The 14,605-nt window shown below is 42.5% G+C and overlaps 1 protein-coding gene across 1 annotated transcript in view; it reads left to right on the top strand.

Moving 5' to 3' along the window:
- Positions 1 to 644: 644 nt before the first annotated feature.
- Positions 645 to 14,605, top strand: part of TSTD2 (thiosulfate sulfurtransferase like domain containing 2) — a 28,637-nt gene continuing 14,676 nt past the window's right edge. Inside the window, exons 1-3 of the mRNA XM_063457255.1 lie at positions 645 to 1,213; positions 9,451 to 9,779; positions 10,774 to 10,882. Coding sequence (XP_063313325.1) covers positions 1,037 to 1,213; positions 9,451 to 9,779; positions 10,774 to 10,882 — 615 coding nt within the window. The 5' untranslated portion in view covers positions 645 to 1,036. The remainder of the gene's footprint in view (positions 1,214 to 9,450; positions 9,780 to 10,773; positions 10,883 to 14,605) is intronic.

The raw sequence follows: 14,605 nt of genomic DNA, 5'->3' as shown, positions 1-14,605 counted from the left end.
CAAACCATTGCAAAATAGTTTATTCCATGAAGGAAAATGGGGCCAGGGTAGTGATACCATCACAAACTCCTTTGGCTATACCTCCTTAAACACTCCCCTCCCCCCCATTCCCTTCCCCCCCCCCCCCCCCCCCCCAAAAAAAACCACATTTTTTTGTCACTTCCGTTACCGTGTTTTACTGAGAATTTCTATCTCCTGGTCTGTAATTAGACCCTGCGACCAGTGTTAATTTTGGCGGCAAATTTAAATTTACTTTTAGTCATAGTCTTTTGACTAGAAAGCCGTTTTAGTTTTAGTTGTATTTTAGTTAACTGAATTGTTTTAGTTTTAGTGGTCTAAATCTCAAAAATGTTAGTCTACTAAAATTGTTAGTCGACAAAATTAACACTGCCTGCGACACCCTTCTGTAATGTGATTAAAGTTCAATTAACATGGTAGGAGATAAGAACTTCTAAAGCAAACACACTGTGTTGTCATTTAATTTATTGATCATGATAAAGTGAGCATTCACAAAAACTCTAAACCAGCACTACTGGTACACACATAAGGTAATGTGGAAATGCTTCTAAACTCAAGGTTGTGAATTGTTACCGATCCCTAAGTTATTTGACTTCCTGGGGGAGGTCACAGACATGCTTTCCTTAGCAGATGCTTCATTCACAGTTTAGTGTAACAAGGTCTGAGAAGCAGCTTTATTATTTTGTGCTTTTATCTGGGGTCAGCGCAACACATGAAATAATCCAGGAACTATTAAATTAATAACTGCTGCCGAGGAAAGTCATTCAAAGATAACTGCAACTTACTGACTGCCAGAGCTGCCTTTGAGTGAAATATCTATAACCAAAATAATACACATATTTTTTTTTTTTTTTACTTGTACAGTACATTTTAATCTATTTTTTAATTTGCCTGGTGACCGTCCTGGGCTCTCTGGAGCAAGACTCACACTGTGCCTTAAAGCTAGTAAATATTTATTAATGTCTTTATTTTGATCAAGGGACCTATAGTACCAGTTTTTACCTTTTTCTCTTTGAAAATGTCTCTGTCTATATGTTCCACTGGGACAGATATGTTCTGCAATGATCCAGAACACTGTGGGATTATATTCCCAGATGCAGACTGGGAGGAGGCTGCTACACTGAACCCCAAAAGCGCCTTAAAAGCCGGATTAGATGCCAACGCACGAAAAAAATACTCATTTGCAAAAAAGAAGGTAAGTGCTTGAGCGAGAAATAGCTTATTAAAATTAACAGCCATTAATCAGTTGCATTTTGTTGTATGTTAATTTTAGAATTGAATGATTGTTTTAAATGGATTGTCTAGGGCAGTGATGGCGAACCTTTTTGAGCCCCAGTGCCCAAACCGAAATACATGCCAACTTTTTTTTCCTTAACCCGTTAAGGACCAAACTTCTGGAATAAAAGGGAATCATGACATGTCACACATGTCATGTGTCCTTAAGGGGTTAAAGTGCCAACACGGCAATTAAACCTGAATACTGAGGTTTAAGTTTAGAAAAAACAACTCGTACTGTTGTCCGAACTAATTAACAACTTTTGTTTTAAAAGAACACATCAACAAAGAGTACAATTATACAAATTTTAAATAATGATATAAATAGATACAATTACGCTTATATTTATTAGTATCTCCAACAAATGCAATACATACACACACAGACTGCTAAATACACACACACACACGACTGCTGAATACAGAGACTAATGAATACACACATACAGACAGTCTGCTGGGTACACACACACAGACTGCTGAGTATACACAGACTGCTGAATACATACACACAGTCTGCTGAATACACACACACACACACAAACACGACTGCTGAATACAGAGACTGATGAATACACACACACACAGACTGCTGAATACACAGACTGAGGGGTACTGTGTGGGGGGGTAGGGGTGCTGTGTCTGGGGGGTTAGGGGTACTGTGTGTGGGGGGGTAGGGGTACTGTGTGTGGGGGGGTAGGGGTCCTGTGTGTGGGGGGGTAGGGGTACTGTGTGGGGGGTATGGGTACTGTGGGGGGGTAGGGGTGCTGTGTGGGGGGGAGGGGTACTGTGTGTGGGGGGGGGGTAGGGGTACTGTGTGTGGGGGGGTAGGGGTACTGTGTGTGGGGGGGGTAGGGGTACTGTGTGTGGGGGGGTAGGGGTACTGTGTGTGGGGGGGGGGTAGGGGTACTGTGTGTGGGGGGGGTAGGGGTACTGTGTGTGGGGGGGGTAGGGGTACTGTGTGTGGGGGGGTAGGGGTACTGTGTGTGGGGGGGGTAGGGGTACTGTGTGTGGGGGTAGGGGTACTGTGTGGGGGGGTAGGGGTACTGTGTGTGGGGGGGTAGGGGTACTGTGTCTGGGGGGGTAGGGGTACTGTGCGTGGGGGGGTAGGGGTACTGTGTGGGGGGTAGGGGTACTGTGTGTGGGGGGTAGGGGTACTGTGTGTGGGGGGGGTAGGGGTACTGTGTGTGGGGGGGGTAGGGGTACTGTGTGGGGGGGTAGGGGTACTGCGTGTGGGGGGTTGGGGTACTGCGTGTGGGGGGTTGGGGTACTGTGTGGGGGGGTTTGGGGTACTGTGGGGGGGGTAGGGGTACTGTGTGTGGGAGGGTAGGGATACTGTGTGTGGGGGGGTAGGTGTACTGTGTGGGGGGGGAATGTGTTTAAAAAAAAAAAAAAAAGTATATTACATTTGTATCTTCTCCCCCTCCCCTCCCCTCCTCCTTCTTACCTTTAATGAAGGAGGGGGGGGACACAGCGCCTTCCCTGGTGGTCCGGTGGTGGTAAGCACTGCTTCCATGTCGGGAGGCAGGGGGAGGGATCTGTGAAGCAGCTCCCCAGTCCTCCCGTGCGATGCTGTGTGGAGTGTTGCCATGGTAACGAGCGGCAACGCTCCACACAGCTTGCTCGCGGGAGGACAGGGGAGCTGCTTCACAGATCCCTCCCCCTGGCTCCCGACCGGGAAGCAGAGTAGGCACCTGCCGTTTCGGGCAGGCAGGTGCCTACTCTGCATTGATGGCAAACCTATGGCCGCGTGCCCACGCGTGCCATAGGTTCGCCATCACTGGTCTAGGGTGCATTTCACCCTAAATATTTTTTAATTAAATATATATATATGTATATATATATATAATGCATTGAATAAATATTGTCAAATAGGAAATTTTAAATAAAGAAAAGTGTTACTTAGTGGGTCTCCCACACAAGGACGATATTGCAGGGTGGTCTCATTCTGATCTATTGGGATGTTTTTCGCTAATAAATCCCTACACAAAGAATACAACCCAAAGAGTAGTTCCAATCAACATATAGGATTATTGGAACTTCTCAATTCACTGATAGCAGGCACATAGTGGCAAGTATTTATTTAAACACAGCATAGTTTACTATTTAGTGATTTGGCTGTCTTATACAATTCTGAAAGCTGCGGACCACCAGAAGGAGGAAGACCCTTCCCTTATGTGTTGAGCATGCTCATGCCATATGCAGATTAGGGAGAAAATAGACAATGGCAGACCATTACTCAGTTTTTTTTTGTGCTGCTTTGTAGTGATACAAAGATGACCCATAAAAATATAAACAAAATTGATTTTGCTAATGCAGAAGTGCAAATCTAAAATTGGCATTCATGTAGAGTGTTGGCAGGGCCATGATTTTGCTAATGCGGAAGTGCAAATCTAAAATTGGCATTTATGTAGAGTGTTGGCAGGGCCATGGGTGACTCAAGACTGAAACATATTGCTTTAAGCACCATTGGCATGCAGTGATTATTGTATCTCAAGTAACATTTTAAACAAAAAATCTGGGGTCACTGTCTTTGGTGTGGGTGAATGCCAACAGGTAATAGGTAGTCCAAGGTTTAGATGCAGCTAGTATGTAAACTTGTAAACCGATACGTCTTTCTGCATGCATCCTTGGCTATGGAGCATTGATTTAGACACTGCTTTTTAAATCAAATCACATGTATAAAATAGATTTCTTGTATATGGGTTTTTCTGTAGAATGTAAATAGAAAACTGTAATAATTCCGGTAGGGAACAAATGTCTAAGAAAATAGATCATAATAAACATGTGTCCATAAACATTGTAACCTTACCAGAAGTGTCTATTACATATTCCAGCGTGAGGGGGGTTAAACCCAAATTTGTAGACCCCTACAACGTCAGAAATAAAGGAGGCTTTCTTAGTAAGATAAAATAGAGAGGACCTGTGCAAAGGTTGCCGGTATCCTCACTGATGTAAAGCTAAGTACTAAAAGGGAGATGGTTTAGCACAATCATCAGTCAGGGGTGAACTCCCCAATGTCTGTTAACGTTCCAACGTTTCAGGGTAAAGCCTCTATATATAAATCCCTAAAAGCGTCAGAAATAAATAAAATGATACACTGATCAAACAAAATCTGAATCTATAGAGAGGTCCTGTTCAAAAGTTTTCAGTGTCCTCTCAATAAAGGTTTGTCATTTGTCCCGTCCCCCACCACCAATAGGTTTAATTGGGTGAAAGATACCAACCTCTTTGGACGTAAACTTGCTCTCCATATCACTCACAAAAGGAAAGATCACAAACAGGCTAAAGAATTGGGTCTCACCTATGAGGAGTACCAACACCTCCAAACAATGGTGTCCCTTCTCAATGAACAGGATGACAAACAACCCCTAACTAACTGCAAACCCCTCAATTGGTATACCCCCAATTTTAAAGAAATATCAAGCGTGGACTTATTTGTCCAGATGACGACAAAATGTTTAGAATCACTTCCACCACCAGGGAATTTCAGGGATAATCTAACCAAAGCAGAACGGGAGGCACTAAGGGATCTCACCAACAACAAAGACCTAATCATTAAACCTTCTGATAAAGGAGGAAACATTGTGATAATGGACCAAAAGATCTACCTGGACATGTGCATGGAACACTTAAAAGACACTACCCAATATAGAGTACTCCCTCAAGATCCAACTAGCCTGTTCCTCACTGAACTAAGAACCATGCTAACCAGAGCACTAGAGATGAACATAATCACCAAGGAAGAATTTCAATTTATGCTTCCTAATAACTACCCAACCATCTCCACTTTCTACTGCCTTCCGAAGGTTCACAAATCTCTTACAAATCCTCCCGGCCGACCAATCATTTCCGGCAACAACTCTCTGACAGAAAAAGCCAGCAAATTTATAGAGAAACTCCTTCATCCCTTTGTTATCAACTTAGAATCACACGTACAGGACACCAAACAAACACTGCTGATGCTGGAAAATCTAGTGGTTCCACCTTATACTCTACTCGCAAGTTTAGACGTTGTATCCTTGTATAACAACATTCCACATGCAATAGGACTACGTGCTTCATCTTATTTTCTACTGAAATCTAGCAAATACGATTCTGAACAAATCGAATTAATACTAGCACTATTGGAGTTCATCTTAACTCACAATTATTTTGTCTTTGACGGCAAATATTACCTACAATTAGTTGGCACCGCTATGGGCACAGCTTGTGCCCCTAGCTATGCGAACTTATATCTTGGGTGGTGGGAGGAAACCATTCTGAAAGACATCAGTCAGTTCCACCAATATATCCACAAATGGATCAGATATATCGACGATGTCTTGCTGTTCTGGACTGGTTCTATCCCATCCTTTGTCAATATGGTGGATGAGCTCAATGACAATCAAATTGGACTCAAACTGACATATGTGATCCATGAGACACATTTGGAATTCCTGGACCTTAGGATCATACTCAATATTGATGGAACAGTGGACACCGAACTTTTCAGGAAAAGTACTGCATCAAACAGCCTTTTACATTGGCATAGCTTCCATCCGCAGAGACTAAAGGCCGGAATCCCCTATGCACAGTATCTTAGAGCAAGAAGAAACTGCTCCAGTGAGGAGTCCTTCAAAGCTGAGGCCAACAAACTACGTATCCGATTCAAAAACAAAGGATACCCAAACCGGACCCTCAAGAAAGCGTACCAGAGAGCTTTGACACAAGAAAGAAGCACTAGTTTACGATCAACAAGACCCACTCCCACTACACCAACGATTAGATGCATAGGCACCTTTGATGATCAATGGCAACCCATCAAAGATATATTCACCCGACATTGGCCTATCTTGCAATACGACAAAGATTTAGATACTAGTCTAGTACCCTATCCAAACATCACTGCACGCAGATCAAAAAATCTTAGAGATCTTCTGGTTCACAGCTACTTAGAAAGAAAAACACCCACTAAAAACTGGTTGGTGGCTCCAACAGGGACTCATAAATGCGGCCATTGCAAGGCGTGCCAATACATCAAAACCTCAAAAATGGTGAGATGTAGCCAAACTTCCAAAGAATTCAGGGTGAACCATTTCATCAACTGTAGCACTACACGTGTCATCTACGTGATAACTTGTTCATGTGGTACCCAATACATAGGGAAGACCTATCAGGAGTTCAGGAGACGTGTTCTTCAGCATATAAACTCTGTCACCAACTTGAACCTAAGCACTCCCGTAGCGAACCATGTTCGCCACTTTCATGACGGCAACCCAAATCATTTATCCTTCCAAGGCTTAGAAAAAGTGACTCAAAATTCCAGGAAAGGCAATTTCAATTGAACTCTTCTCCAGAAAGAGTCCAAGTGGATTTATGAGTTTAGAACTCTGAACCCAGGGGGATGAATGAAGAATTTAACTTCACCCCATTTATCCACTAGCCCGCCTGGTTCCTTACACCCGCTACCACGGAATCTGCCTGCATACTAAGCAGAGTATCTTCATTACAGTCCTATAATGTGTCACCAGGGAAGTAAAGGTCGTTTGAGTTATCTACTGCCACATTTCAGACCTCCAGTAGATGCGTCTCCTTCCCCATCTCACCATCGGGGAGGAAGTTGTTTCATATCTCAACGGTTCATTGGGCTATTACCATACACTTCACAGTGTCGAGTTTTCCCCTGTCAATCTCTTTAATTAGGACTCATCCACCCCATTTTTGGGCTCTGCTAGGTTAACAGGGTACGGACATTTCCTCCTGTGTATGTCACCAGTACCCCCCCCCCCAGGTGACATTCTCTCCTTTGTATGTTACCAGCACCCCCCCTGGTGATTGATGTTATCAGCACTTTTCTGTGGACCAATTATGTTTATTCATCCATTATTTTTTATAATTATTTTTCACATAAGCACTGCATCTCTGGTCACCATTCATCATTATTATTTTAGTATTGCCATTTACCCATAATAAATCTCGGGGTCACCCTTCCCTGGTACCCATATCCTGAATCCAGAGTCAATTCCATGTTACACTCGATCCATGCGATAAAAACACACTCTCATCTATGGATACTCGGTGATGATATACGACATGGTGAGACCCGCAGCCTGTCGTACCCATTCTTGGTTACTCGTCACCCATGGGATAACACATACACTCACCTATGGACAACACTTTAATGATATACGACATGGCACGATCCAAAGACTGCTGTACGTCCAATACATAAGGGATGTTCACCCAGGGATATGACTTGTTCACTGCGTGAACCTCCAATATATATATATATCTATGATACAGGACGGGATCATGATCCAAGTATATCCACAATTACAGTCGGTATATCAACTGGGTTCCCATGGATGGTTCTCGTACCATATCCTATTTAGTGTCCACTTTTAAATGTACCATTCCCCTATCGGCAGTGATATTTCACTGTTTCTATTGCTTTTTACCATCTTTTGATTCGATTAATAACTTGAAGTACAGCCCGCAATATTCTTTTACATGTTATTTGCCCATTTATATTGTGCTAGTATTTATACTTACCCAGGGCCACATTGACATTCATCCCTCTATCGTAAGGGTGAGAGTGTTCTTGATCTCTCTCTCTCTCTATGTTTTACAATTAGACCCATAAGGGGTTAACCTGTCTGACGTCTATACCGCTCAGTTACATCACATCCTTACCTGACGATGATAGGCTGGTAACGGCTGACGTCTGTCTTGTTTTCCACCAATGAAAACTCACCACCTACCTTTAAATATCGGTCCAGTTCCCGCACATCGGCTCCCCTCTGATGAGCTGCGGGCGAAACGCGCGCGTCAGGGGCCTCTCGACGATCCAGATTCATCACCACTTCTCTCTTACTATGGCGTTAGTGGTATTATGGTTCGCGAGCTGACTTGAGCTTTGACTGGGAAGAACAAGTTCTAGCGGCTATGTTCCCACTGCTATGAACTAGCAGCCCATACCTTTCTATTATTGGCTACCCTGCTGGCCGACTTTAACATTGACCTTCCTGGTTTAGTCTTAAGTATTTTCACTTATTTATTTGTGTATCATTTATCTAGGGTACACTTTTGATTGTGGTACCCGTCCATATATACACAAGGCTATATAGGGCACTAAACGAGATTTACAGGTGTATACTATGCCAGCATTCAAGCTACATTATTAATTGGGGCTACACTGTGTATTGGGTGCATTAGTGATTTCTATTCAGGAGATCCCAACCCTTACGATCGCCCATCCACCTATACTTAAGATTGAATTTATTCTATTCATTTGTGTTACTCGTTACCTATTTATGCCTACAATATATGGTGAAGTGAGTATACTGACGCCTTATACCTAGGAGGTCTCAGTATATACTTATTCCAATATGTGCAAAACTACCGCTTTTTTGCACCTGGCTTTTTGCTGAGAGGACACTGAAAACTTTTGAACAGGACCTCTCTATAGATTCAGATTTTGTTTGATCAGTGTATCATTTTATTTATTTCTGACGCTTTTAGGGATTTATATATAGAGGCTTTACCCTAAAACGTTGGAACGTTAACAGACATTGGGGAGTTCACCCCTGACTGATGATTGTGCTAAACCATCTCCCTTTTAGTACTTAGCTTTACATCAGTGAGGATACCGGCAACCTTTGCACAGGTCCTCTATATTTTATCTTACTAAGAAAGCCTCCTTTATTTCTGACGTTGTAGGGATCTACAAATTTGGGTTTAACCCCCCTCACGCTGGAATATGTAATAGACACTTCTGGTAAGGTTACAATGTTTATGGACACATGTTTATTATGATCTATTTTCTTAGACATTTGTTCCCTACCGGAATTATTACAGTTTTCTATTTACCTTTTTTGGTGGTATTACCAATTTTTAAATGCACTATTAAAGGTTATGTATTAACTATTTAGGGCACTCACCTTTCTCCGTTTTGTCTCTCACTACTTTGGTAGTTTCCCTAGGGTTATCCTCTTATACTTTGAGTGCTCGTTCTAGGCTTCCTATTTTCCTCCTTTTTGTTCGCTTTCTGTAGAATGTATTCCAAGCAATTACTGCTACTGTGTTAATTTTCTTGTGTATTTTGAATTAATTATTCCATTCCCATTAAGCTACTTTCAAAAGGTCAAAAAAAGCAACACTATTCTTCATCTGCAGGCATTTGCTCTTTTTGTCAAAGAATTGCAGCAAGCTCCCGATTTGGTTCAATCTGGCTATGGGAACGAGACTCGGTGGAGATGCTGTGAGCTGGAGTTTACGCACCAGGCAGCAGTACACAAACATGTCGCTGCTCAGCATGATAATGACATCTTACAAAGAACTGAAAGCGTTCTAGAACAACTTATTAGAACTGAAGCTTCCACCGCCGTGCCATGTACTGACCTCTCCGATAATATATGTTCTTCAAGGGATATTTCCTGCTACAAATGTGAGATTTCCGACTGGTTGCCAGACACAAGTCATTTCAGCCAAGATGACCTGACAAGGTAAAGCAGACAGTTACATTTCCTGCAAAGTAATGTAGACATGATTGTAAGACTCATTAGAAAGCACATGTAAACGTTATAATGTTTGCAGGAAGCACACTACTATTCCTTTTTTTTTTTTTTTGTGGCATAGGGTTATTATAAAGTATTAAAGGGTTACTCCAACCATCATGATCACTTCATGTAATTTGAAGTGGTCATGGTGGTAGGAGCCAGTAAGTGCAGATTGTGAGTTTGAAAAACTGCACATGCAGAGTTATTGTTAATTGTGTGCTGGGGCTGGTTGCATACGTGACATTGGCAGCCCTTGATTCTGGGTTGCCAATGTCAATTCTGTGCAAAAAAAAGTCTGTCGTCAGTGTGCACTGCACACTACCGACAGGCATAAAAATCTTCCCCTTGCAGGCAGAGCGCATGCAGACAGATCCCCTCCTGCCTCTTTCCATAGCACTTTGTTTTGTTTGTTTGTCCTTTCCACTCCCTTCTTCCACTCTTTTTTTCCAATCATAGGCTTCTCCATTACGGCACCAAAACATTTAACTTAATTAAGCAGTTTTGGTGAATATATCATTCCCTTGCAGTCTCACTGCTCAACAGTTTGCCATGTAATAGTTAAATCACAGCCTTATCTACACCTTCCTAGCTGTAACAAATATGTGCGGATTAACCCCTTAAGGACCAAACTTCTGGAATAAAAGGGAATCATGACATATCACACATGTCATGTGTCCTTAAGGGGTTAAAGGGACACTACAGGCACCCAGACCACTTCACCTCATTGAAGTGGTCTGGGGGCAATGTCCCAGTCCCCCTTAGTCCTGCAATGTCAATTACATTGCAGGACTAAGACTGCCTCTAGTGGCTGTCAAAACCTTGTTTGTCTTATTTAGCCTTTTAGTTAGGCCGCTTGGTTAAACTAGGGCAAAATGGTTTATTTTTCTTTGTAGTATAGATTTAAGAAACCTTAACCTGCTGCTTTTGTTTTGTCTGACAGTGAACCAGGTGAAGTGCTCTTATATTACTGCTACTGTGAATTAACAGACCCTCAGTGGGTCTGCAACTGGCAAAGGGCTTTGTGTCAGCTTCTGCATCTCACCGGCAAGGTAAGTGAGCGTTAATCAATGTAATCAAAGTGTTATATTCTTTATCCACAATGTGCACTTTCATTTATGTAAAAAGATGCAGAAGAGTACAGATTTGTCTCCTTTTTCTTTTCTTTTTATGGGCTTTAATTACTATATCCACCTTCAGTGCTCAGTATGATACATGCTTATTTTTCTCCTTTCCCTGCTCACTATGCTGCATGTTATCAATTCTCCATCTCTAGCGCACTGAGCAGCATGCTACCATTTCTCCATCTCTACCTCACTGCATGCTGCCATTTCCCAATCTCCAGCTTACTGCACAGCATGCTACCATTTCCAATTCTCCAGCTCACTGTGCAGCATTCTACCATTTTCTATTCTCCAGCTTACTGCTCAACATGCTACCATTTCTTATTCTCCAGCTTACTGCTCAACATGCTACCATTTCCTATTCCCTAGCTCACTGCGCAGCATGCTACCATTTCCTATTCTCCAGCTTACTGTGCAGCATGCTACCATTTCCTATTCCCTAGCTCACTGCGCAGTATGCTACTGTTTTGGATCAAAGAAAACTTTGATTATTTGTCTATCTACACCTTCCAAATTGATTAATGCATGCACATGTCTTCTGGAAGTAAAATCACACCGGACACATTGCAGGTTTTGAAAGAACTCCAGAGAGGCCTTTATTGCAGGGGGTGCAATTCCCTTTTAAAGCAGAAAAACGTCATGTACAGAATCACAATTAGCATACAGTATCATTTATCCATTGGTTAACAGTCTAAGGGGTCTTTGTCTAAACCCACCCTACTGGGCGTGACCCCAGCATCATCACATGACATTTCTTTGTATCCTAGCTCCATTTTACTACATGTGGCATGTTTCTATAGAACTTTTAGTTGCACAAAGGAAGTGGGGGAGAAGTTAATAAAAGAAGCTGTTACACGAGGCTTGCTCAGATGGGAAGGGGGGGTGAGGTAGCAGCTTAGGAGACAGCTGCTGCCCCGGCTAAAGAGGAATTTGCAGAGGAAACAGTTACTGAGTACACAGAGGGGGGAAGGGAAGCTTTTACTCTAGAAACCAGTTTTTTTACACAGTGAACACAGAATAAATAGACATTAATAAATAGCCATTTTGGTTTAATTCTTCTGTCCATAACAGTCCCCCCTTAAAATGGCTATTTTATTAATAACTACTATCTCTAACTCTAATACTGTCCCTATAGAAAAATAACAAAAGGCTATCTTGCACATCTGTCTGAACAGGCCTCGAACGCTTCACTGTGCGGGTTACCCATAGCAGCTTGTCCACTACTTCTTCCGCGACAGACTTCTGCCCGTAGAGACAGACGCTATCCCTGAATGTCCTTAAGAGGAAGTAGCTATTGATTTAGTGCAGTGGGACTGTAAGGGTGTATGTGGTGTATCACGGTCTATGTCATCAATCTCTTGGTGAAGGAAGGTCGGGGTGGTCTGGTCGACTGTCTGATCAACTGTCTTTTGTAGGCATTTCTTAAGACAAGGTAATACACAACAAACAAGAAGAGCGAGGATGATTATCGTTATTAAAATGGCAACACCTATTTGGGCCAGAGCACCTTGCCATCCAGACATCCATCCAAACCATCTTTCCCATGGATCTGTGGCCCCAGAATTCCTTTTCAGTTCATTGGATAAACTTTTTAACTTTTCTATTGCCAACGTTACCTTACCATTAGGGCCTGTATTATCTGGGATATAGGTACAGCATGTCACGGTGTCTGGGAGTATTTTTACATACTCTCCTTTTTCCTGCCAAAATCATCTATAAGGCCATTCTATTCTGGAAGGTCATCTGAGAGGTAGCTTGTAACCGCCCTATACCACCATATATCCCATAACCAGTATAGTTCCCTGGATGCCTTCGTCTGGGTTAATATTTTTAGTAATGATTGGGTATTCATTTTCCATGACTCGCATGCTGACCGCTTAGGTTTACATATAGTGTAGAGACTTAAAAAGCATACCTCATATCCGGAGGAAGGTTCAGGGATACAGTACCTGGGTGAGGCCTCGCTCCTCCGCAGACATAGCAGTAGACTTGTTATGTGTAGTAGCATTGTATTTCATCCATTCAAGTCACAAGTTAGTGTCAGAGAAATCTGTCTCTACAGTCATAGTATCCTCAAATATGGGATGACTACCATGTCTTTTAAAGTCCTAATGTATGGCTTGAGGGGATTAACAGTCATGTACGTGGCACTTACCCATTCAGGTGAGTCCTACATGTCCCATAAGTAAAAGGTCTCCTGTTTATTGTATGAACCTCCTCCCTTCCAATTCAGATTTTATTAGCTGTAATGCTTGGGAGAATAGATTCAAACTTAGTTTATTACCTTAAAATCAGTTGGTACCCCCCTTGACACCCCTATGGCATTAATATATATGTGTGGGTAACACCGCCCTTTATAGGAGTGTTCCTTTTTTTTTTCCTGGAGCATGAATGTGGTATGTCAAGAGTACCTTGATGATTGTCATGTATTATGTGTATGGACATAATATTGGCTAGGGCACATTTACTTATTCTTAATCTTATAAATCTTGTCTCATGCTACCCTAATACTAGCAGACTCAGATCATTTAAAAATTCAATATTAATATCACCACAAACTCAAGATAAGCAGATCATTCTGAAGAAGCTTCGACTGTGCGTAGGCACCTCAGGCGTGAGGGCTGCAGAGTAAGGAGTACGTCTGTTTCTCTTTAGTTTCACGAGGTCCCTTTTAGGGTATTCGGCTTTCCATCGATGACAGGTGGTCAGGCATTATTATGGCCATCAAAACACCCACTTGTTGATATTTTCTTCAGCAAGTATCTTTGCTCTTTAAGAATGGAGTTTCAAAAATTGTCAAGATCAACAAATTCTACTTCCCATGAAGCAGAGGCAGGCTTTATTCTGGAATGATGAATCCACAGGGTTGGTGATCCCTGTAACTTTCAAGGTGCACTACTCAGCATGTGGTCTTGGTTATCACTTTGGTGGCTGGGTAGGCCTCTGGCCATCCTGAAAACATGTCTACTATAACTAATGCATATTTGAACCAGCCACTCTTTGGCATTCTGGGTGTAGTCAACTTGACTCCTCTGGAAGAGATACTGAAGTTTGGCTAGATGCTTGGGGCTTTCCTCCATTCTTCCTGAGTTGCCCTTGGCACAAATGGCACAAGATCTACAGTAACTGTTGGTCAGAGAGGCAATTCCTAGTATTTCAGAGTATTTGCTGATCAAAAGAGTTCATGAAGGTTCTGGACAGATATGATGCTCCGTAGGCCCACTGGACCACTGCTGAGTATATGTTCTTGGGTAAGCAGAACTTTAAATTGTTGGGGTACAGCCCGTCTGCAAGGGTTGCCCTTTTCTGTTTCCAGCTTGTGTTTCTTCAGGGTCAGTAGCTGCTTGTTTTTCCTTCAGGAGCTTGAGGTCTGTGGGTAGGATCTTACATGGTGAATATGGGAGTTTCTTCAGCAGACACTCTTCTGTCCACTTCCCTTAGTGCACTTACAACTTATTGGACAGCTTGGCCAGCCAAATAGTTGCCACATGCTTCCTCTGAGTTCAATCTTCCGTGAGCCTTTATCTTCAGTACGGCCACTCCTTCAGGAAGGTGTAGGGCATCCATCAGCTCTTTTTAGCCGTGCTGTACTTAACTGGTGTGCCAGTTGCTGTAAGAAATCTTCTTAGTTCCAGATTCATTCCGGAGTCA

The sequence above is a fragment of the Pelobates fuscus genome, chromosome 5 (genome assembly GCF_036172605.1).
Source record: "Pelobates fuscus isolate aPelFus1 chromosome 5, aPelFus1.pri, whole genome shotgun sequence".
NCBI classification, from domain to species: domain Eukaryota; kingdom Metazoa; phylum Chordata; class Amphibia; order Anura; family Pelobatidae; genus Pelobates; species Pelobates fuscus.
Note: the sequence above shows the minus strand (reverse complement) of the source record. Positions and strands in the feature narration are given on the sequence as shown.